General features: G+C 49.6%; 3 protein-coding genes across 8 annotated transcripts in view; 2 read left to right on the top strand and 1 right to left on the bottom strand.

Annotated features, from left to right (window-relative positions):
* OSBPL2 (oxysterol binding protein like 2) overlaps positions 1-7,078 on the top strand; it is a 40,697-nt gene extending 33,619 nt beyond the window's left edge. For all 4 annotated transcript variants that reach the window (XM_074843365.1, XM_074843368.1, XM_074843369.1 and 1 more), the window contains 4 exons: positions 372-500; positions 1,069-1,192; positions 1,845-1,935; positions 3,167-7,078. In XM_074843365.1, coding sequence (XP_074699466.1) covers positions 372-500; positions 1,069-1,192; positions 1,845-1,935; positions 3,167-3,269 — 447 coding nt within the window. In that variant the 3' untranslated portion in view covers positions 3,270-7,078. The remainder of the gene's footprint in view (positions 1-371; positions 501-1,068; positions 1,193-1,844; positions 1,936-3,166) is intronic.
* A 143-nt stretch (positions 7,079-7,221) lies between these two features.
* Positions 7,222-14,908, top strand: ADRM1 (ADRM1 26S proteasome ubiquitin receptor). Of its 3 annotated transcripts, none has more exons than XM_074843371.1 (10): positions 7,222-7,308; positions 8,303-8,513; positions 8,771-8,887; positions 8,967-9,090; positions 9,512-9,598; positions 11,865-11,946; positions 12,183-12,409; positions 12,733-12,890; positions 13,956-14,058; positions 14,683-14,908. In XM_074843371.1, the coding sequence occupies exons 2-10, from the start codon at positions 8,304-8,306 to the stop codon at positions 14,787-14,789; spliced, it is 1,215 nt and encodes a 404-aa protein (XP_074699472.1). In that variant the 5' UTR covers positions 7,222-7,308; position 8,303; the 3' UTR covers positions 14,790-14,908. The 3 variants fall into 3 exon arrangements, with proteins under 3 accessions (XP_074699472.1, XP_074699473.1, XP_074699471.1); XM_074843370.1 differs by lacking the exon at positions 7,222-7,308 and adding an exon at positions 7,769-8,097; XM_074843372.1 differs by lacking the exons at positions 7,222-7,308; positions 9,512-9,598 and adding an exon at positions 7,767-8,097.
* Positions 14,909-15,069: 161 nt separating this feature from the next.
* LAMA5 (laminin subunit alpha 5) overlaps positions 15,070-22,417 on the bottom strand; it is a 97,614-nt gene continuing 90,266 nt past the window's right edge. Inside the window, exons 66-80 of the mRNA XM_074843364.1 lie at positions 21,952-22,083; positions 21,600-21,751; positions 21,111-21,243; positions 20,719-20,859; positions 20,362-20,492; positions 20,112-20,279; positions 19,884-20,016; positions 19,601-19,758; positions 19,318-19,504; positions 18,900-19,052; positions 18,619-18,778; positions 18,402-18,532; positions 17,591-17,681; positions 16,582-16,701; positions 15,070-16,441 (exon numbers count right to left, since the gene is read on the bottom strand). Of these exons, the coding sequence (XP_074699465.1) occupies positions 16,287-16,441; positions 16,582-16,701; positions 17,591-17,681; positions 18,402-18,532; positions 18,619-18,778; positions 18,900-19,052; positions 19,318-19,504; positions 19,601-19,758; positions 19,884-20,016; positions 20,112-20,279; positions 20,362-20,492; positions 20,719-20,859; positions 21,111-21,243; positions 21,600-21,751; positions 21,952-22,083 (2,145 nt within the window). The 3' untranslated portion in view covers positions 15,070-16,286. The remainder of the gene's footprint in view (positions 16,442-16,581; positions 16,702-17,590; positions 17,682-18,401; positions 18,533-18,618; positions 18,779-18,899; positions 19,053-19,317; positions 19,505-19,600; positions 19,759-19,883; positions 20,017-20,111; positions 20,280-20,361; positions 20,493-20,718; positions 20,860-21,110; positions 21,244-21,599; positions 21,752-21,951; positions 22,084-22,417) is intronic.

Here is a 22,417-nt window from a genome sequence, read left to right as displayed (position 1 = left end):
GCAGTCTTCGCTCATTTCAACCTGAAGAAGTAATAGTCATGTTAGGTGAAATTAAGCTATGACATGGGATAGAAGGGAAGCTAAAGAAAAGATTTCTGAAAGACATTAATATTAATTTTTTCTAAACAGACATTCAAGTTGTACATAAGTGATGGAAGACTATTCAGAGATATCGGGAGCAAGACATTAAGATAAAAATGAGAGGAACAATATACAGAGTGAGGGAAATCAAACATGAGGGGTGAGGCAGAAGTACAGGAGAGTGTTTAATATCTCAAATTTGACCAGATTCTTCAACAGTCACTGTAGAACTCTAGATGAAACTGTCCAATTTCCCTTTGTTCCCCTGCCAAATGTTATCTCTGTTTCAGAGTGAAGATGTTATTAAATCTGAAAATGATGAGGCTGATGATATGCCAGAGGTTCAGGACACAGTGCAGTTCATACCAGGCAGTAAATTGCTTTGGAGAATAAATTGTAGGCCACCAAACTCATCACAGGTAACTGTTTCAACCAGTCTGTGTATTGCTGTCACTAGTGACTTACCCAAGGGAACAGGAGTTCAAGGGAAACCTTGTTGAAGTGTGTGTCCTTAGCATGTCTGGCAGTTCTTGCTGCAGCAGTGAAATTATACTACAACAAGCTCTCTGCTTTGTTCCTGTGCTGAAAGCATCACTGCTGTGTCAAAGTTGGTAGAAAGAATGTGTGCTCTGACTGCAGCTGCTTCAGTGTGAGTCTGGTGTCTTAGGTTAACCTGTCTGTGAGATCTTTGCACTTAGAGAGGCTAAAATATGGATACATGTTCCCTTCTGCTGACCCTGCTCTCGGAGATCAGCCCTCCGAAGAGTGCAGTAACTGGACAGCTGGATACTAACTTCAATAGTTTCAACAAGACTTTTTGGTCTTTTAGGTGTGGGTGTTTTTTTCTTAAAAGTCATGATGTTAGATAGTGGGAGAAGGTTTGACTCAGTAATTTCTCCTGGAAGTTCTGTTGTATCCATTCGGTATAGGGAATCCAGTGCCTCGTTTCCAAAATAACTTGTATGTTATCTTTAATTTGCTTTTAAGATGTACAATTTCACCAGTTTTGCTGTGAGTCTCAATGAGCTAGAAAAGGGCATGGAGGCAATATTAGCTCCCACTGACTGTCGGCTACGTCCAGATATCAGAAATATGGAAAACGGAAACATGGGTATGTGTTTGCTGGAGGAAATACTTTCACATTAGTAAGTTTTGAGAGGGATGACTGAAGGGAGGTTGGTTGATAAAGGAACACTGTCTTCAGCTTCCCATTCACAGAGCAGCCTTAACTCTTTTTCATCCTGTGTTAATGAACATGCTTTTGAACCATGTATGATGTCTGTTTTTTCCCAGAAAAGTCTGGGAGAGGAAATGTGTCCAAGGTGGATCCCAAGACTGCTATCCTATGTGATGGTGTATTTGCATGTTTGTTAACTTGGGGGGAACTGGCAGACACACTCTCTTGCTGTGGAGCTTGTCTGGAAAGACATGTGGTGAACAGACGTGCTCTGTTGCTCTGGTGTTTGTCAGAAAAACACATGGCCAAATAGTGAAAAAATCACTCACTCTGTTATGCCTAATCTGAGTTCTTTCCTGCTGTCTCAGTGCAGTGTTTCTGATAGATAAAACACCAAAATTTCATTTTTGAGACTGTGGTAGCAACTTTTCTGAAATGACAGTTGTAGTTTTTTGTTGCCATTGTTCAGTGAGACTGTGTACAGCAAATGCTTTCTCTTCCTAAATGAACTGTAATTAATGTCTCTGCAGTCTTTTCTGTGTTTTTATTTTACTAAGTAACCAATCTCTCTCGGAATGTTTGTTAGATGTGGCTAGCAAAGAAAAAGAGAGACTAGAAGAGAAACAAAGAGCCGCTCGCAAGGAGCGTGCGAAAGATGAAGTGGAGTGGCACACACGGTAAGGGGGAAGGAAGTTGGGCGTTTGTTTAATGCTTGGAATGGTTTGGTATACTGCTTGAAATGTTTTTATTCAAGACAGTGTGTGTTTGATTTCCTGCATGATAGCACAATTTGTAGTGTCACTTAAAGCATTTGCTGGGTCAACAATTAAACAGTGTAGCTGGAAGCCAAAATTCCTGATAACTTTGTCCTGGAGAAATTATCTAACAATAAATGCTGAAATCTGTCATAATTAACTACTGTGGTAATGCTGGATTTTTTTTTGTTTTGTTTTTTAAAACCTACAGAGGTCATTTTTGTAAGAATGAATAAAATGTGAAATCTCATCTCTCCTTTAACCAATTCCTGTCCAGCATTTGGCAGTTGAGTAAGACGTTGTGGCCCTCTAGGGCCTTTTATTTTCACACTCTTAGGACTTCCTGGCCCGGATACTTCAGAAATTGCTTTTTTGATTGCATATTCAAGTGACTTCTGAGTCACAGAATGCATCACGGAGTACATGTGGGATTTGGCTCCGGCTCCTGCTGGTTGCTTTTCACAGATGCCAATGCTGTGCAGTCAAGTGTACGCTCAGGGCCAGTTGCTGCAGGTGCTTCCTTCAAAGGCGAGAACTTTGGGATGCTCCCATGACTTCATGAAATGCAGAAGAGAAAGCATTCTCTTCCCAAAGCCTGGAGGAGCAGCTACAGACTAATTCCAGATAATGCCTTTGAAAATCTCTTCCAGAGAACGTAAAATTGTTTTCAGTCAGCATGGCTAAAAAGTGAGCATCTGTTAATATTCTCTGCAAAGTACAGCTCCACAGAACAAAACTGTTTCCTGTTTGGATGGGTTTATGAAAAGGATTGTGTAACTGATTTGGCATTCTTTTAAAGTAAAAATGAATATATATACAATCAATATATAGTCTAGGGTATCCATGTTATTTTTATTTGGAATAGGACAGCAATTTTAAAATCCATTTCATATTCCTTCTTGACTTTATGTAAAAAAAAAAAAAAGCATTACAAGGTGGTGATAATTGTATAGGAAGTTTAATGCTTTATTTTTCATGGTCAGAATATTTCCTGAGAATTTCTTTTCTGATAAGAAATACCGGTGTGTTTTTTACAATGTTCTGTGAAAGAAGCAAAATTGGTTTTTTCTCCCTATTAATAACTGTTCACTCTGTCTGCTTTTTTCTTTTATTGTTTCTTTCCTTTTTCTTTTCTTTTTTTTTTTTTTTACAGATGGTTTCATCAAGGCACTAACCCATACACTGGGACTTCAGATTGGCTGTACTCAGGTGGCTATTTTGATAGAAATTTCTCAGACTGTCCAGACATATACTGAAATTATGGAACCAATTGCTCATCTCATCTGGACATCTAGTTACTAGATTTCATTCCAAGCCAGTTACTCTGGTTTTGTTGATAGCAAAAACCAGCTTTTCTAAGTAAATTTTATCAAAAATTCTATCAGTCAACAATCAAGGATTTAATTATCACTAATGTTGGATTGCCAAATATTTAAATACTGTTGCATTCTTCCCATAAAGCTGCACCTGAAATCATCATATTTTCACTAATTTTCAAAGGAACCTTTGGTTCTTCATCTTTTTCCCTAGTTTCTTTGTCAGGAAGATACACTGTATCCAGTAGAGCACCTAATAAACATCCTTGAAAACTACATAACTTAAGTAAAATAGAGATAATAATCCTTGTTACTTAGTACAATAGTGAAGAATCTGAAGTTTTTGGAACTTGGAGCAGGGATGAAAAGCTAATATGGTACCAACAGGATCAAATCTAGTGCTGTCGATACTCCCCGTGAAGAGATGCATGTGAACTTCCATATGGTATGTAGCACTACGTGGGGACTGGAGCTCCTGGCCCCTCTTTTTCAGTACAATTCAATAATTCAGAGACTCGGGGAAACAAAAACCTACCTGAGCTTCTCAAACTGTAGTTGTCTGTTACAGAGTCTTCACAACTTTTGGACACTGTGAGCATTAAACTGTGTACCTGTGATAAAATTACATAAAGCATACGTTAGGCAAAGGGAAGGGTGCATTAAAAATTGTGCTTTTTCTGAAGTCAAACGCTGTTCTTAAAATAGAGAAGCTTCGGAAGCAATTGCAGGAATGTAGAAGTGGTTACAATGTAAAATATATTGCTTGCTACCACTTGGAGGCTTAAATTTTCTGCACTACCTTTGGCAGCTTTGGCACTATGTATGCTTCTAGACTAAACTTTATTTGGAAGCACTTTGGTATGTATATCCACACAGGTTCATATTTTGGGGAAGTTTTGGTTTGCATGTTTTTCATTATTAGGTCATGTCTGTTTTGTATGTTGTGAAAAAGCAGAATCAATTTAAAGCTTTGGCAGAGTTATACCTATTACAAGTTTTCTGTGAGCACGTGATGTCAAAAAGTGGGATTTTTTTTTTGTCCATATCAAACCATCAAAGCCATATAATACTGGAAATAATCAATTACTGAATTGACGCATTAATTTTCTTTCAAGTGGTATACTTTGGGGGACGAGGGGAGAAAGGCTTGAAAAATTAGGTCCAGTAATTAAAACTAATCCTAGTGTTGCTGCTTCTTTTATGAAAGTTTTTAATTAAGTAACCAGGCAAAAATGGAGAGCGGCTACACTGCCGTGAAGTTTACAGTAATTCAGAAATTGCTGGTGTTAAGCACCAGCAACTTGAGGAATTTGTGGAAGAAGTGGTCTGATTGATGTCAGAACACACTTGTGGTTTCATCCAAACGGTAGATTTTTGAAGTGCTTCTCTCCCAGCCACAGGATTAAAAAGCAAAAGAAAATTAACGTACTCATGGAGAAACATTTTTGTATCAAATCATGCATCTAACGATTGGATTAACTTTATTTTCTTGGGAAATTTAGTTGTTGTCTTCGTTGGAAAAATAAGAGAAGCTGTAAAACTTCAAGGCAGTAAGTAAGGGCCTAATCTGAAACGTGCTTATGGCAACTTTATTCTGTTGCCAGAAATTGTACTTTGTGTTGACTGCAACAGCCTTTAGGACTCACAAGCTAGACTTGGCCACACGGTGCAGACGTAGGGTTGTATTTGTTCCTAGTAAGTGCATAGACACTTGACTTTTTAAAAGACATTGCTGAACCATATGGGACAGCATAAAAATAATTTTTATTAAAAAATTGGACTTTAATGACTATGCCAGGCACTGTAAGCCCCTTTCCAGACTCGCTGCAAGCAGCATAGGGAACCCTTTGTTAGGTGAGGATTGAAAGGATTCACGTATTATGCCAGTTTGACATCTCATGGGAGTTTAAAACTTGCTTAAACTAAATAGTATGTTTAATGCTGGAGTAGTGTTTTTAAAACAATACATATAAATAGCAATTGCCTAAATGGAAAAACTGTAGAGTACTTGCTAAAGAAATACTCTGTTTATAAGAAGTGTACAGGTTAGCATCCCTCTCATCTAAGTTATGATTTAAATTCAAAGACCTAAAGCCTTGTCATTATGTGAAAGCATGAAAAAATTGTGACAACGCATTTAATCCAAACTTCAGTATAGAATCTTCATGGGATTTAAAAAGAAACGGGGACAATTTCTGAAGTAAGAACACTTCATTAGTTATGTCTTCACCCCCTTCCCCCCTTCCTTTAGTGTAAAGTTTTAAGTAAAATTTCAGATTAGTTCCAAATCCATTCTTCTAATTTATTGTTCTTCATTGACAACACTTACAAAATACTTTCCCCTCACTGCTGACACATCTATGCTTGGCTGGCCATGGGACCTCTAATGCTCTGAAAGTGGAAAAGTTTTATTTTCAATGCAGATCTCGCCTTAGTAGTTTATGTGTCAAAACATTAATAACTTTGCACCTTTTGAAAGAATGTCACTTTTATAACTTGATTAAACACTGTATATAAGATAACTGTGTTAGTATATGTTAATACAGCTATGTAGAGAAACCATCTAGAAAGAAATTATAATAAATACTTAATACCCTTTGGGCCTCTAGATGGTGACGGAGATTTTTGTGAGACTTTTGTACCAGGGCAGCTGTCTGGCAGGGCACGAGGAGAGCTGCAGATGACTCTGGCTTTGTTCAGCCAGGTCTGGGTCTGCACTTTGTTTTCCCCGTGATGCTTATTAGACAAAGATGATTTAAATCAGAGCTTTGAACACCTCCCGCCCCCCCATCGAAGCTTTTTTCCAACCGTGGGTGAACTCGGTTCCTTAGCAGCCTGTTGCCTTGCGGTGCGCCGGGTCTGAGAAGCGTGGGGTGATGGTGGCGTACGCCGAGAGCGGCGATGGCGAGGGCCGTGCGGTGTGGAAGCTGGGTTAGACCCTGCGAGGTGCAGGAAGAGCGACGGCTGCGGGCGCGGCGGGAGCGCTCCCCGGGCGGCGGCCTCACGCCAGCCTGATGGCGGAGAGGCCGCGTGTGAGCTGGAGCAGGCGAGCCAGTGGACTTTTACTAAAAAATGTAGTGGAAGTGGAAAATTTAACTTCATAGTTGCTGTATAACATCTGCATTTTTGTGTCTTTGAGGCAAAGTCATATTGTAAATGGGGAGAAGCTTGTTCAGACATCCGGCATTTATATAATTATCGGTACCCAGATTAATGAGGACAGGAAGCATGTACCCTAATTACCCAGAAAAAACCAGAACTAATTAGCAGTATTTATTCCTGTTTAATAATTAAAAGTAATTTCTCAATAAGTTTTTTGCCAGAAAATGTTTTTTAAAAAGCAAAATCAGGCCTCTTTCCCCAGAGAGGTGGGGAGGCAGCTGCTCTGCGCCCTCCTGTTGGGAATAAACCTGTGCTGCAGCTCCGTCTCGTTGGAAACACCTGAGATTTGGGTCATCTGCACCATAAAGCAATACTTAAATTCTGCTGAGGTAATCCACCTAACGCCTGCTGTGAGCCTGGGTGGTTTCAGCACGTGCCTCCTCCATCCCTCCCGGCGAGGCCCCTCCGTGCCCCCGTCAGCGCTGTCCCCGCTTGCAGGAGAGACGCTGCAGTGAAATGGATTTATTTTTGTAATATTTAATAACCGTCGCTCCCTCTCTGTTGGCAACCCTGGTCTGTACAGGTCTGTGGACGCAACTGTTACACTGTAAAGCTGTAAATGGGAATAAAGGTGGTTTTGGAGAAGAGCCGGGCTCCGGCCTCTGCTTGGTGGGCGGGGCGGGGCCGCCGCCATCTTCCGCCGCCGTGACACAGCAGGGCGCCTCGGGCCGCCGCCCCTGACTGACAGCCGCGCCGTCCAACCGCGCGGGGCCGCGGGGGCGCCCGGCCCGCCCTGCCCCGCCCCGCGGCGGGCGGGGTTCCGGTGCGAGGGGCAGGAAGAGCGGAGCGGCACAGGGCCTGCGGGCGACGGCGGCAGGTACCGGCGGGGGGGGCGGCGGCGGGACGGGCCCGGCCCGGCTCCAGCGGGGGCTTCTCGGCTGCTGGCGGCCCGGCCCGCCGCCTGCCTCGGCGCTGGCTGGCGGCCGGCCCCGGGGTCGGCTGCGCCCCGCGCGGGGGAGCGGGGTCTCCTGCCGGGGGAGGCCCGAGGGGAGGCGGCGTGGCGGCCCTGGGGAGATCGCGGCCTCGGGGCGGGTGGGGGGGGTGCCGGGGGCGGCCGTGGCCGGGCGAGGGGCCTGCTCGGCGCCGGGCTGTGCTGCCGGCCTGCCCCCGCGGCCCGGCGTGCTGGCAGCTCCGCGCCTGGCCTGCGTTGGGGGCTCGGGCCGGGCTCCCCTGCGGCGGTGCCGGGTCTGACCGGCCGGTCCTGGCGATGCGCTCGGATCGGCCAGCGCGGGGTCGGGGGGGGGGGGAGAGTTAAGCGGTAGTGCGAGCTTAAAAACAACTGCAAAGTCATGCAGGCCGAGCGGGCTGCCGGCGTTAACCGCCTCGACCCGCCAGGCCGGTGACGGCTTTCCTCGGGAGGCGCGGAGCTGCCGTGGGTGAGGCCGGGGGCGGTGGGCGCTGAGCTGTGGGGCGGTCACCCGCGCGGGGCTGCTCTGGCACACGGCAACCCGCGGGTCTCCGCTGGGACGCTGAAGCAGGAGCCCCAGGGTGAGCGTTGCAGTAGGGCGGCTTGCGGTTAAAATGTCCCGGATCCAGTGAACCGCGATATGAACCAGAAAAAGGAAGCGTCGGGGGCAGGTGGTTTCATTTTCAAGTACCTTAGCAGGTAGGCTCCTGGGTATTAGTGGAGATCTGTGGAGCATCCTGTCTTCACCCTGGGTTCCACTTTAGCTCTTCTGGATCGCCCTGAAATTCTGCAGGCAGTGAGACAGTTCCCTTTTGTGGAGCTCACTTGATAAAGATTGAAGTTTGCTATTGAGAGGAGAGACTGTGGGAAGGTTTCTCATCCCATCTGCTCTCTCTCTTTCCAGGATGTCTTCAGGTGCGTTATTTCCAAGCCTGGTGCCAGGCTCCCGTGGCTCTTCGAGCAAATACCTGGTGGAATTTCGTGCAGGGAAGATGTCCCTGAAAGGCAGCACTGTAACCCCAGACAAGAGAAAAGGCCTTGTTTACATCCAGCAAACTGATGATTCCCTCATTCACTTCTGCTGGAAGGACAGGACTTCGGGCAATGTCGAGGATGTGAGTATGGCTTTGTGTTTCAGTGCTGAGGTGTTAAGTCGCTGTTTGTCTTGTTCTTGTTCCGCTGGCACTGCTGAAAGAGCTTCTCCAAGACAAATGAGGATGAGAGTGCCACTGTGGCCTGACAGACCAGCACTTCCTAATCCTTCCAGAACAGATGGAAGAAGGTTTGGGGAGGAGGGCAGAGATCTCTGGGAGGCTAAAAGGAATATTCATGTATTTCCTCAAACGTTTCTTTTTACTGCCACATTTTCCAGGATTTGATTATTTTTCCGGATGACTGTGAATTCAAGAGGGTACCTCAGTGCACTACTGGCCGTGTGTATGTATTGAAGTTCAAGGCAGGATCAAAACGACTCTTCTTCTGGATGCAGGTTTGTGGGAAGTCAATAATAAAGGTCTTGGAACAAAATACTTCCAGTTTGACTTGTACCAAGAGCAACTTTCTTGCAGGAGCCGAAGACGGACAAGGATGAAGAACACTGCCGTAAAGTGAACGAATATCTCAACAATCCACCAATGCCTGGTGCTTTGAGTGGAAATGCAAGCGGAGGCCACGAGCTCTCGGCGTTAGGAGGTACAGTCCATTCTCTGCTCCTTCATGTGAGAGGCTTTTTTTTTTTAAATTTATTTTTAGAATGAGCACTTATAGTTCCCTAGGAAGAAATTCCTGATGGCTGTGGAGGGTGAGTTGGGGACAGTGTTAATACCAGAAGTCTAAACATGCTTTTAGCAGAATTAACTGTGCTGTTATAATAGGTGCAGGCCGAAAGTTAAGACTGCCAGAAGAGATCTCTCTTTGTTTCCAGTAGATTCTCTGGGGTCTTACCTCTTTATGAAGTTGCATTTATCTTTTATGAGCATCGTGAATCAGTAAACACTTGAAACTGTTTTTTCCATACAGAATGTGATGCCAATTAATCTCCTGCTGTTTGAGCTGGAGTGCTGTGAAAAAAACTATGTGAATATGTTGTGTTTCAGAATGTTTTTGTTTTTAGGTGAGGGTGGCTTGCAAAGCCTTCTTGGAAACATGAGCCATAACCAGCTCATGCAGCTGATCGGACCAACGGGCTTAGGAGGACTTGGTAAAATGCTTTAATATCTTTATGCCAAAATGGTATTTTCTCCTGCCAGGTTAAATCTTACCTGACAATATTTTTCAAGTAGTGCTATTGATTTGAATAGCGCTGCTTTCACATGAGAAAGCAAGGCCCTGCCTGAAAGATGAGCTAAGGAGCAAAAAAAAGATGCAGAAAACGGAGGGTAGCAGACTCTACACAGCACTCATCTTAGGGCTTGATCTGCAAGGAACGTTGGTTCTGCTCCTTGGTCTGCTGAATCTTCTGCTTTTTTTTTTTTCTCTCCTCCTTTTCTCCATCCCTCCTCTTCCTCCTAAATATTCATTGGAGCAGGGAGTGAAAACCAGGGACTCATCCCCAGTGAATGTCCCAGTTACCAAGCTGTGGAGTTGCTGGTGTTGTCTCTGATCCAGTGAATATTTGTGTGCAAAAAGTAGAGTTCCAGAGGAAGGTTGGAGCGTACCCACCCCACAGTGTGCTCTAGTCAGGAGTAAGGCTCAGGTTAGGGCTTTCTGTCCTGAGGAGAGCTCAAATCACAGCGCTGTTTTTCTGGAGGGGATGAGAGGTGTGTTGGAGTCCCTGCTGTGGTGTGTTTGTAACGCTATCAGTGCTGCAAGCCCATAGAGCATTTTCTGAGAGGTCAGACCCTCGAGGGGAAGAGGAGAAGTAGGCCAAGGAATGCTTGGCAAGTGGCGGTGACTGAGGTTCCGTGCTTAAGCTCCAAAGTCCATTTTTGTGGATCTAGCTCGGGTCTCTTTAGCTTCAGATGCAACTCTCATGGTGGTGGGATGTTCAGATGCAAATCTCATGTTAATGTTGGAAGATTCTGGCTTTTTAGGATGTGTTGGGAAAGGATCTCCCTTCTTGAAGCTTCACGTAACTCCTGAGACTGTCTTCCTCTTCTTCTCAACACTTTTTTCTCAGCAGCTCTTCTTTCTTTGCCTTTACATCTAGCCATAAGACAGCTTGACATGAAGCTCCCTACTGTAACGCAAAGAAAACCATCTGCTTGCCTCTACAAAGGGTGGTTGTGGTGAATCCGTGTGGATCTCTTCCCTCGGTAGCTTCTTGTTCTTTTGCATCTGGTTTGCATCTCTCTCAGGACTCTGCCTTTACTGCAGAACTCCTGCAACAAAGGAGCTTTCTTGCTCCTGGGTAAACTTTCCTAGCAAGGGCAAACCAAGTAGAGTACAGCCCGGTTAGCTTCACCCTGCTATCCCTGCTCCGTGGAAGCTCTGTCACTAGTGAACATCAGTGTTATGGGCATGGTTCTGGGGGAGTGGGTCTAGCACAAAGGAGCTGGTGGCTGCTGACCACGGACCTCCGGTGCTCTGCAGCTTCTGTTAATCCTGTGTTTGCTCCTGGGGCGCTGCTGTTCTGTCCTCTGCTTGCGGGTGGTTCCCAAACGGTGGGTGTTGAATGTAGGGACGTGTGTCTAATTGGATGTGGGACAAGAAACCACTGGGTGGGAAGTGTGTGGTAAATGCAATGTTTGGCTGATGTGGCTCACAAGAATTGCAGGAGGACAACTGGCCACTGACGGCTCCAGTGGACCTAGACCAGGCCTTTCCCCAGCTCTTTTTAGTGGATGTTCTCGATGCTGCAATAAGTCCTTGGTAGTTGGGATGTGTGGATGAAGGAGGCTGATTCTGGATTTTTTTGCGTATGGCAAAGGCTTAAAGACTGAGTGTTGGTGTCCTGTTGTTTCCTGATGGCTGCTCTACCAGGAGCACTTTGCTCCTGGACGGGGTTGTCCTTAATTTGCCTATGAAGTGTTTAAGGACTCGGCTGATTCTGCTGCCGCATCTCTGTGTTAGGTTTGAAGCTGCAAAACCCAGGTGTGTGGGGAGACAGCGGTGGTGGTGACAAAAAGGCTGCCTCTGTAACCTTCTGCTGAGGGCCTTGGCTTTCAAGTTTAGAGAAAAGTTGGATTTTTGGAAACCAGTAGATAAGAGAGGGCTGTGTTACAGTGATCGTGTACGTACGGCACAAACCAAAGTCCTTTTATCCTTGTGTACCTCTAGAAATTGAGTCAATTCTAAAACGTGCAACTCTCTCTAAGGCAGTTTTCTAATAGGGATGCAAGACCAGAAAACAGCTGTTAATGTACAGAAGGGGGTGGGGGGTTTGGTCTGGGCTCTTTCACCCCCTCCTCCTTTATTTTAGCAAATAAAACATTTCAGGTACAAGAGTGACCTCTCTAGAGCAGAGAGGTGCAAAAAACCTGAAGAAATATATTTCTAAACCTGTTCTTCTTTTATGTTTACGGAAGGTGGGCTGGGTGCACTGACAGGGCCTGGGCTGGCCAGTCTGCTTGGAAGTGGGGGACCCCCGACCAGCAGTTCCTCATCAAGGTAGGATGTCTGTCGGGGCTGGGTTTGTGGCATTTTTGTACCATAAAGTTGCCACTTCTGTGGGAGGAATCGTGGCCCACTGAACAGGAGGTACGGGAATTGAGACTGCTTATGACCTCTCTAAAATGAGGTAGGAGCTCTTCATATTGTAAGGGCTTGAAAAGCAGCTTTTCAAAATACGAGAAGCAAAGCTGTTTTTTTTTGCAGGGAATTATTGTCATAATTATTTTCTCCAGCTCTCGCAGCCAATCAGCTGCTGTGACGCCATCTTCCACTTCTTCGACACGTGTAACGCCTGCCCCGTCCGTTCCTGCGGCTGCCTCGGTGACCAGTCCGAGCCCCGTACCCAGTTCGGGCAATGGAACCAGCTCAGCCACAAGCCCAACCCAGCCCATTCAATTGAGTGACCTTCAGAACATTTTAGCTACTATGAATGTGCCATCTGGAGCAGGAGGACAGCAAGGTAACAGTGTTCTGACCAGGCAACTCTTGGATCCAAGAGTCCTTTGGAGCTGTTTTACTGTCCTGTCCTGTTCCAAATCAGTTTGAAAGGTCTCTTGCAATTTTTTTGGTTCTCTCTTTTTTTTTTTTTTTTTTTTTTTTTTATTTGAGTGCTGTTCTTGGCTGCTTCAAGAGTCTTATTCTCACTGCAAAACTGAGAGGGGGATGATGCTAGCAGTGTGCTAACTACATTTCAGCACTCCTCCGACCAGATCGTTTGGTTTGCGTGACAAAACGTGGTGTTCTGTGCATAGTCTGACAGCCAACCCTTCATTTTCTTCCTAGTTGACCTGGCAACTGTTCTGACTCCCGAGATAATGGCTCCCATCCTGGCCAATGCTGAAGTTCAAGAGCGGTTGATGCCTTACCTTCCCTCGGGGGAATCTCTGCCGCAGACTGCAGAAGAGATTCAGAATACCCTGACGTCTCCCCAGTTTCAGCAGGTAGCTCCTGGCTCTCCTTCCCTCCTCCCCCACACGCCGTGATTCGCCATCCCCTGCTGTATCAGGTTCCTGACGCTGCTCCGAGTGGGAAGTTGCTCAGTAGAAGTGGAAAGGAGGGATGTGGTTTAATGGGGCACTAGTTCTTCCTTCCTGCAGTCACCCATGGGCAGATTAGAATGTTTTCTACTTTTTCTTTTGGAATTGGGCTTTACCTTTCTCTTTATTCTAAATGCTCTCTGGCGAATGACAGGAGTAGATAATTCATTATTCCCCGAGTGGCTCATCAGCAGCCTCCTTAAAGATCCCTTCAGGTGACGCAGAAGGGAGGGAGCTCACGTTTACAGCACTACATCCCTTGTTCCTCTTGAAAGGGTGGTACTTAATTCCAGGACTGTCTGCGTGTGATTAAAGCTGGTGTATCACAGGCCAATTTGAAGTAGTTACACTGATTGAAATTTGCCAATTTGCAGAATTTCAGTGGCTGAGAGGACTGTTTTTAGTTTAAGTGATGGCACCTCTTTTGTGCAGACGACTCGGAAACAAGGGCTGTTTTTCACTGGTGCTTTGATAGAGTATCTGCATCTATAGAGTATCTGCATCTATAGAGTATCTGCATCTATAGAGTATCTGCATCTATAGAGTATCTGCATCTATAGAGTATCTGCATCTATAGAGTATCTGCATCTATAGAGTATCTGCATCTATAGAGTATCTGCATCTATAGAGTATCTGCATCTATAGAGTATCTGCATCTATAGAGTATCTGCATCTATAGAGTATCTGCATCTATAGAGTATCTGCATCTATAGAGTATCTGCATCTAGAAAAAGCACTAAACCGACGGGAGGTTGTGTCGCTCAGTTGAGTGGGGGTTACTGGTTTGTGCTTACTGGTGTCTGGCTGGTCCCCACTGGGGGATCGCTGAGTCCCGTGGGGTTGGGGAGGGAGCGTGGCTGTTCCTCACCGTTACTGCGCAGTAGCCACCTGCTGTGACAGAAACAGGAATACAAACTTTTTTCTTTTTTTTTTTTTTTTTTTTTCGACACGGTTGACTCCGATTCACAGGCGTTGAGCATGTTCAGTGCTGCCTTGGCTTCAGGACAGCTTGGCCCACTAATGAGTCAGTTTGGCTTACCCGCGGAGGCAGTAGATGCAGCAAATAAAGGAGGTAAGTACCGGTGCTGTCGGGAACGTGACAAAATGGTTGGTTGGGGTTTGTTTTTTGCCCTGCACGCAGCCATCGAATGTGGAATGTAACGAGTAGCTGCTGAGGAGCTGTCGGAAGCCGCCTCTTGCCATGTTCCTTGTCACGGTGAAGAGGTGAGGGGCTGGGGTGTTCCCCAGCAGAGGTTCTGCACAGAGAGGTGTGGAACAGCCTCTTGGCCTTGTTCCTTGATAAGAGATGCAGGACTGGAGCTGTCAGTCACCTTGTTCAAGATTTTCTTTTTGAAGTCTTTAATGTGTCATCTGCAGTGAGTGCACAGCTGTGGCCAGTAGCACTGGAGGGAAGGGGGTGTTGGGGTTCCCTGAGGAGCTTTTAGCATCCATTCCATGACTGAAGTAGTTCCGGTCTCAGGCTGCCTGTGCACAGGGCTACAGTGCAGGAAACGCTGTGTCAGGGAGAGCCAAATGTGTGTGAGAGAGTAAAGGAGTCTTAAAATTTTCTTCCCTGCTAATAGATTCTTACTAAAGCAACTGTTTATTTTCCAAGTAATGATGCTTAACCTCATGTGGTCAGTGAACGCCATCCCAGAAAGTGGAAAGTTAAATAACTAATGTGTTTAACTTCTAGATGTAGAAGCGTTTGCCAAAGCAATGCAGAACAGTGTCAAGTCAGACCAAAAGGAAGGAGACTCTAAGGACAAGAAAGACGAAGAGGAAGATATGAGTTTAGATTAAGTTATTTGCTCTTCCTTACAGATATTCCTAGATACTAACTTAAGCAACTGCAGTAGGATTACTAACTTCATATTATGCTTATATAAATCTACAAATAAAGGAATTTTCTTTATCTGCCATACTGTTCTTTCTCAGTCTATTTAACATGCACTTTAGCAGTATTTACTCTTTATTTTCAGTGGGGTTGCTTACTGTTCAGTTGTGATGCTTCTGACACAGGGCTAGGCTAAGTCTTCTGTTTTCCTTGTGATGAAAGGGTGGAGCCCTGTGACTTCACCAGTAAAGTGAAAGAGTAACATAAAACTTTATTCGACTCCGAAGTACCAGTGATTTACAAAGACCATCTTTAATACTACAACTTAAAAACAGGTCATAATTACATTTGTTTAAGATAGACATGTTAAAAACCCATTTTACAATATTTACCCCTCATAAAAAAACCACAATATAATGATATAAGTTATAAGTCCATTTCAGAAGCAAGATTTTGTCCCCAAGTGGCTACATAGATATATACACACACAAATATATATATGACGTGTAAGTGCACAAGTGAATGGGGTGTCTTGGGAGAAAAAGGTTTTTTTTCAAGTGAAGACTGCACTACACCAGGCAGGAGTGAGGCTGAGCAGGAGAAGGCAGCTGCTGGGGGGGTGAGGGCCCCCAGCCAGACTCGGCAGTAACCTGTCTTTATTTCTTCCCTTTCAAGCAACAGTTTCTTGCTTCATGCCACAGGGCTGCTGTCAGTGTATCTACCAGCGCTGAAGGCAACTGCAGAGAGTCAGAGCGGGACTTGTGTCTTTCTGCTTGCCCTCAGCAGTTCTTCCAGCCCATTTTGTTCCTTTTGGTTTTTTTATTCTTATAAATTAATCTGATAAGAAGATGCTAATTCTGTGAACAGAATTTTGTCCAAGTTCCCCCTTGCAGAGCTTTTAGCGGTGGCAGGTGAACTGAGACTGCCCCGGGGGGGAGGTTAAACGCGTCCTTGCTTATAAAAACACAAAAGTGACGGAATTAATCCAGTTTGTCCTAATTGCATTTATTATAAAACAGACACTGCCTCCAGCCTTTAGCAGAAGACAGTCTGTGACTGTTATTAATAGCCTCAAGTGTTCCGTGAACTAAATCTCTCTGTGCGTTGTGAGTGTGGGGTGAAGGGACGGGGGTTGAGGACACGATGCCCGGCTCTGCAGAGGACAGTCACTCTTCCCACGAGCCCTGGGGCAGACACCTGACCAAGGACTCAGACCTGTCTCCACATCCTGCTCCAACTTTCTGGTTGTATTTGTGACAGATGTCCCCAAAGTGCCCCCTTCTTCCCCCCTGCCCTCCTTCCCCTTGGATTCGTGGCCCCTCTCTGGTTTTGGCCCCAGACTTGTGCCTGCAGTCACTGGAGATCAAGTATGTCTGACCAGGTTAATGCTATCAAGTAGGTGATGCCTGGGGCCCGGGGAGCAGTGCAGCTTTCTGTCGGTCAGGCTGTACACGGAAGTGCACTTACAGCACGGGGCAGCCCTTAAGGCCAACGGAGCCCCTGACAGTCCCGGCTCGTGGCAGGTCCACGTTGCTCCGGTTAATCACCAGGTTCCTTATACAGCCCACGTAATGAGGGAGGGGAGGTAATGGTGACACCGTGCTGGCCTTGTCTGTCTCTGCAGAAGGAACAAGTGAAAACAAGTGTTAGTCTGGCAAATAACAGGGCAGGGGATGGAGTATCTCTTACTTGCACCAGAAAGAGCATCTCTCTTGGCTTTGGGGTATTTCGCTCTGGAACGCGTCTTTTCCAACTCACCTGGCAGCCCTCCCACGTAGAAGGTTGCCCTTGTGCTGGGTGCAGGAGGCTGGCTGGGTCCTGCTGTGTAGTTACCTTGTGTGTCCACATCAACCTGGATTATGTTTTTCCATTTGGTAACTTCAAAAGAAAACAACAGTCAGTGATGCTTCCTTACTCGGAAAGCAAGTCCACCTCCGCCCTGCAGCCCAGACCCGTGCTGGAGCAGAGCACAACAACTACTGGGAGGGTCAGAGGACCTGGCCTGGCTCTTGGGAAATGCCCAGAGTCTGGACAGCCTCCCCCAAATCTGTTCTGGGGTCACCAGCCACCCACGAAGTGTCTTGCTCTAGTGAAGAGGGCTGCCCTCTCCCAGCGGGGTGGGACAGCACACGCCAGGATCAGCTCAGCCCGGCTCCGGCCACAGATGGGGACAGGTCCTGTCACTGAAACTGCGCCAGGAGCACACGCTGGCTCTCACCCAGTGCTGGGTCGAGCACGATGAGGGCTTAAAACAGAGCCGTGCTGCCATGGGGGGTGTAGCTGTGACCCCCACCCCTGGAAAGGGCTTGATGCAAAAACCTCAGCACTTGCTCAAGGGCAGCTACATTTAAGGCTGAGTTTTGCCTGTCTGGGTGTGACTCCTGCAAATCACCAGTCCCAGCTGTGGGCTTGAGCCCTTTGGACACACTCTGGGCCAGAGCGAGCCGGGCTTTCGCTTTCAGCAGGACACAACCATCCTGGATGGAGCCGGTACTGCGGGACAGCCCTGGCCTCGCTGGCTGCTCCGTGACCAGGGCAAACACCCCATCCCTCCTGCCCACCAGACCTGACAGCACTAACAAGATCAGCCAAGGACTCTAATTAGGGAATGACTTAATGGCAGCTCCAATCTCCAAAATTAAGTGCATACAGGTGGGAGCTGGGGTTTAAATACCCGAGGAAGGGCCCTGGCCTCCCCCCAGCAGATGTGGGGTGAGCAGCAGGAGTGGAGCAGCGCCCCAGAGCCAAGCGCTGGCTGTCACCTCACCTGCGATGGCATGCCACTGCCCGTCACAGAGAGATGGGCACATCACCGATGCAGAGAACTCATCAGCCCCAGTGCTGGCTCTCACGGTGACCTGTCACAGAATCATCTGGGTTGGAAAAGCCCTTGAAGCTCCGCCAGTCCAACCATGAACCTCACACTGACCATTCCCAACTCCACCAGATCCCTCAGTGCTGGCTCAACCCAACTCTTCAACCCCTCCAGGGATGGGGACTCCCCTCCCCTGCCCTGGGCAGCCCATTCCAACGCCCAACAACCCCTTCTGCAAAGAAATCCTTCCTAAGAGCCAGTCTGACCCTGCCCTGGCACAGCTTGAGGCCATTCCCTCTTGGCCTGGCGCTGGTTCCTTGGCTCAAGAGACTCATCCCCCCTCTCTGCACCCTCCTTTCAGGGAGTTGTAGAAGGCCATGAAGTCTCCCCTCAGTCTCCTCTTCTCCAGACTAAACCCCCGAGTTCCCTCAGCCACTCCCCATCAGACCTGTGCTCCAGACCCTGCACCAGCTCCGTTGCCCTTCTCTGGACACGCTCGAGTCATTCAATGGCCTTTTTGGAGTGAGGGGCCCAAAACTGAACCCAGTCATTGAGGTGCAGCCTCATCGGTGCTGAGTCCAGGGGTAAGTTCCCTTCCCTGTCCCTGCTGGCCACGCTAGTGCTGATACAAGCCAGGACACCCTTGGCCTTCTTGGCCACACTGCTGGCTCCTGTTCAGTCGTGTGGGACAAACCCATCAGAGCCCAGTGAGCTGAGTGGGATGGGCAGGAGATGACCCGTGGGGAAGTCGCCCTCCCACTACCTTTGTCTCCTCCATGTACAGCAGGAGATGGTGGCTTCTGCTCGTGCTGATGTGGAAGATGAGGCCAGAAGCACTGCGGGGACGGACCTCCAGTGTCACCTCCAAGTCCTGCTCGGTCACCACTGCATCAGCTGCAAGAGAAATGCCTCTGGTGAGGAGAGGGACAAGGCACCCCCCATGAGGTGTGTCCCTCCCAGCCCAGGCTGCTGTGGGGTACCCAGGACGATGGACCCGCCATCCGCAGCAAAGAAGACCCCGCTCTCCAGTGCGCCCTCGTAGCACGGTGTCACCCCGAAGGTGCGCGAGGGGGGCCCCAGGGGCCTCCCGTCCAGCTGGGGGTTCCTCAGGCAGCCGTCAAAGCTGGAGGCCGAGGCAGCCTGCAGAGAGAGGCCCCAGGAGTGAGCGCAGAGGAGACAGAAACCGGCAGGCACAGGGTGATGCCTCGGGACTGGGAACTGGCAGAGACGGAGCGATGCCACGGGACCACCAAGCCCTTACCGGTACGTGAGCCTTGGCTTTTCCAGCCGGGACCCCCCCTACATACAAGGGAGTCTGGGCCACAAAGAGCCCTGCGGTGGCCACTGCAGCACCCTGGGCTCGCAGCCCGTCGATGACCAGCTGGGCTCGGCTCTGGTCTCTGCTGAAGAAGACCTGCAAGGAGCAAAGGTCAGTGCCAGGGCTGGGGGCTTCCTGGGTTGGGAGGAGCCCCAGGGCTGTGCCCAGGGAAGGGAAACCTCAGCTCGGAGGTTCTGCCAGCCCTGGCTGTGTTTTTAGTGTCCCCTTTGCTCCCACAGGACTGCAGGTGTCCCGTGTGCAATTAGAGCAGGGCTGCACTGAGCTAATCCTTGCAGGGGCACCGGTGCAGGGGGAGTGGTGTGGCCTGGGGGGTCCCACCGAGCCCCAACCCTCCGCTCACCGTGTGCCACTGCCGGTCGCGGTACTTGTCTTTGCTGCGGATGCGCAGCCGGCGCCCGCCGACGTCCAGCAGGAAGACAAAGCGCCCGTTGGAGATGAAGAGAGCCAGGAAGGTGCCCCGCTCACCTCCCACGTAGAAAAGCAGCCCGCTGGAGGAGTTCAGCTTCACCTCCAGGGAGAAATGGGACCTGCAGGGACACGGGGGGGTGAGGGGAGCACCCTGCTCTCCATGCGATGGTCCCCAGGGCCGAGCTTGGGTGGGGTGGGCACAGGGTGAGGCTCACCTCCGCCCGAAGGAGACTGGGATCTCCTCAAACTCCAAGCGACTGCTTGGGGCACCTCCGAAGTGGAAGGTGCCCGCGGCTGCGCGGGGCTGTGGGTGCAGCCGGCAGAGCCCATCCTGATCGTGGCGGCGGTCCTTCCAGGCAGGCTTGCCCGGCACCTACACAAGATGCATGGAATGAGGGGAGCGGGTGCCATGGGGCAGAGGTGCTCAGCGAGGGGGCAATGGTGGCATCTTAAGAGGACAAGGAGGGGGATATGGGGAGTTTTGGCAGCAGCTGGTACCTTGGGTTTCCGCCTGTCCTTCTTTGGAGTGATTCTGAGCTGCTGCGGTTGCTCGCCCCAGGGACAGCTCATGGTGACGTTGATGTTCTCCACGTTCTGCTGCAGGTCCACCACCATCTGCGGCTCTGCCATCCTACATGCAGGGAGAAGAGGTTCCCATCACCGGGGCAGCTGGGCGGTGGGAAGGGGCGGAGCCCTGCTCTCTGGAAGTGGCACGGAGATGCTCACCGCTTGACGAAGACATTCCCGATGCAGCCGGTGAGGTTGCTGAGGGCACCAGGCTCCGGCGAACCCCCGAGCTGGAAGAGCGGCCACCCATCCTGCCGTCGCTGCCGCCGGCCGGGCCCAGCACCCGCCGCCGTGTCCTGCAGCTCGTCGTCCACATACAGCCGGACCCTGGGGGGGATGAGCAGCACGGGCTGAGCACGTCCCCACAGCTCTTGGTGCCCCACGCCCCGTGCGCCACCAGGACACATACCCACGGGCATCGCTGTAGAAGGCTGCGTAGTGGGTCCTGTCATCCGCGTAGGCATTTTCAGTGGTGATTTCGGTTTCCAGCAGGTTCAAGGCCAGCTGGCCCCTCTGGAGGGACACCCGGCACATCCCCTCCTGCAGAAAGCATCACTGCATTGCTGCTCAGCAGCTGAACCCCAAGGAAAGGCCCATTTCCCCACCACCCTCCAGGAGCTCAGGGTGCAGAGCTCACTGCAGATTCACCCCCTGGCCCCACCAAAATCCTCCCCATTTGCCAACAGGGAGCAGCAGCATTCCCAGAGCAGGAGCAGAAGTTTCTGCCCTGCTGCTGGGGTACCCGGGGGGACTGCAGGGAGCCCACCTGGGTGGCGTGGTGGTACAGCAGCCCCTCACGCTGGCTCGTTCGGAAGCTGAAGCCGCTGTAGAAGTCCCGCAGCCCTGGCACGTCTTTCAGGGCCAAGGTCAGGTAGCCGTGGCCATGGACGCTGACTGAGCGAGCCACCTGCAAGGGACACCGTGGAGGCAAGGTGAGAGCCCGGCCCTGGTGTTACAGGGGTGCTGGGAGGGTGACTGAGGTTATCAGGTCCTCCTTGGGTCTGGTCAGTGCCAGCCATGTGGAGCACCTTGCCCCACCCCCCCTGCACTGAGGACCTGGGGGTTTTATGCCCATTTCTGTGTGAACAAGGGGAGATCCTGTCCTGGGAGTCCTGTGCTCCCAGCACGCCAGCCAGGCTGCCAGGGCTTTGTGCTTACCAGGAGGTCCGAGGTGCACCCGTAGCTCACGCCGACAGTGCTCATGCGCTTCAGGTCGACATACTTGCCAAGAGCCTTCAAGCCCTTCATGCAACCCCGGATGGGCCCACCCGTGGGGAAGAGTGCTTTCAAGCTGCAGGAGAAGCAAGAAGTGTTACAAGGACAGCCCCAGGCAGGATCTGGCCCCACAGCCCTTCAAACAGCGCCTGGGAAGGACCCACAATAGCCACGAGTATCTCCAGTGCCTCAGGCACAAGGCTGCTCTGAAACACCCAGCCTGGCAAAGGAGGATTCAGTGACACCCACCAGCACCTCATTCCTCACCAGAGATGGAAATGTCCCATCTTCAAAAGCTCATGGTGACAGGCAGGAAGAGAAAATCTCCCCCCAGAGCTTCAGCTGATGTGGCTGAGAAAGGGCCAGGGCCACCACCAGGGACACAGGAGGGGAAGATGTGGACTGTCCCACTCCACTGCAGGGTGGACCCACCTGGGGGGCAGCACAGCTGGGGGCACACCACCCAGGTAGTAGGAGACAGCGTTCTCCAGGGAGTTCTCCTGCTCCACCATGAAGATGGTGAGGCGCTCCAGCCGCACCAGAATGCGTTTCTTGTTATTCATTTTGAGGAGGAAAATCTGGATCTGCAGACAGAGGAGAAAAATGATCCACCAGCCTGGGGCCATTAGGTCCATCACAGACAGCAGCATGAGGTGGCCGGTTCATGGCTCTAGTCAAAGAACTTGTAGCTCTCCCCCCACAAAAACAGGGGTCTGGGTGCTCCCCCCAACCCCTGGATGTTTTGCTCTCCAAGTGAGCCGGGCAGGTGGCTCTTCCCCCTTACCGCTTTGTTTGTGGTGCTGCTGATGGTGAGGGAGGAGGAGTTGCTGCTGGGTTTTGCCATCTCCAAGCCCGTGCTGAAGTCGTAGTAAAGCACCAGCTTCCCATCCCGGATGGCCAGACACAGGAACTGACCCTGGGGGAGGCAGGACGGACACTCAGCCCCACATCCCGGTGCCCAGCACGCAGTCGTGGCACTGAGCCCGACATGCCCTTTAGCACTGGTGGGAGCAGGTCCTACTGCCAGTGCCCCAAAGGGTGGCTGTCACAATTATTGGGGATTTATCTGCACACAGCAGCGCTGCCTGCCCCGGTGAACCCCGGCCCAGCTCGGAGGGTCTGTGCATGGGTGCTCTCCAAGTTCAGGGGAGTCCCTCCAGCACCAGACAAGTGATTGCTGTGAGGTCTGGGTCCAGCCCTCTTGTGGCTTTTAACAATAATGCAGAAATACTGCTCAAAGCAGCCCTACA

Source organism: Strix aluco, chromosome 17, assembly GCF_031877795.1.
Source record: "Strix aluco isolate bStrAlu1 chromosome 17, bStrAlu1.hap1, whole genome shotgun sequence".
In the NCBI taxonomy this organism is placed as follows: domain Eukaryota; kingdom Metazoa; phylum Chordata; class Aves; order Strigiformes; family Strigidae; genus Strix; species Strix aluco.
Note: the sequence above shows the minus strand (reverse complement) of the source record. Positions and strands in the feature narration are given on the sequence as shown.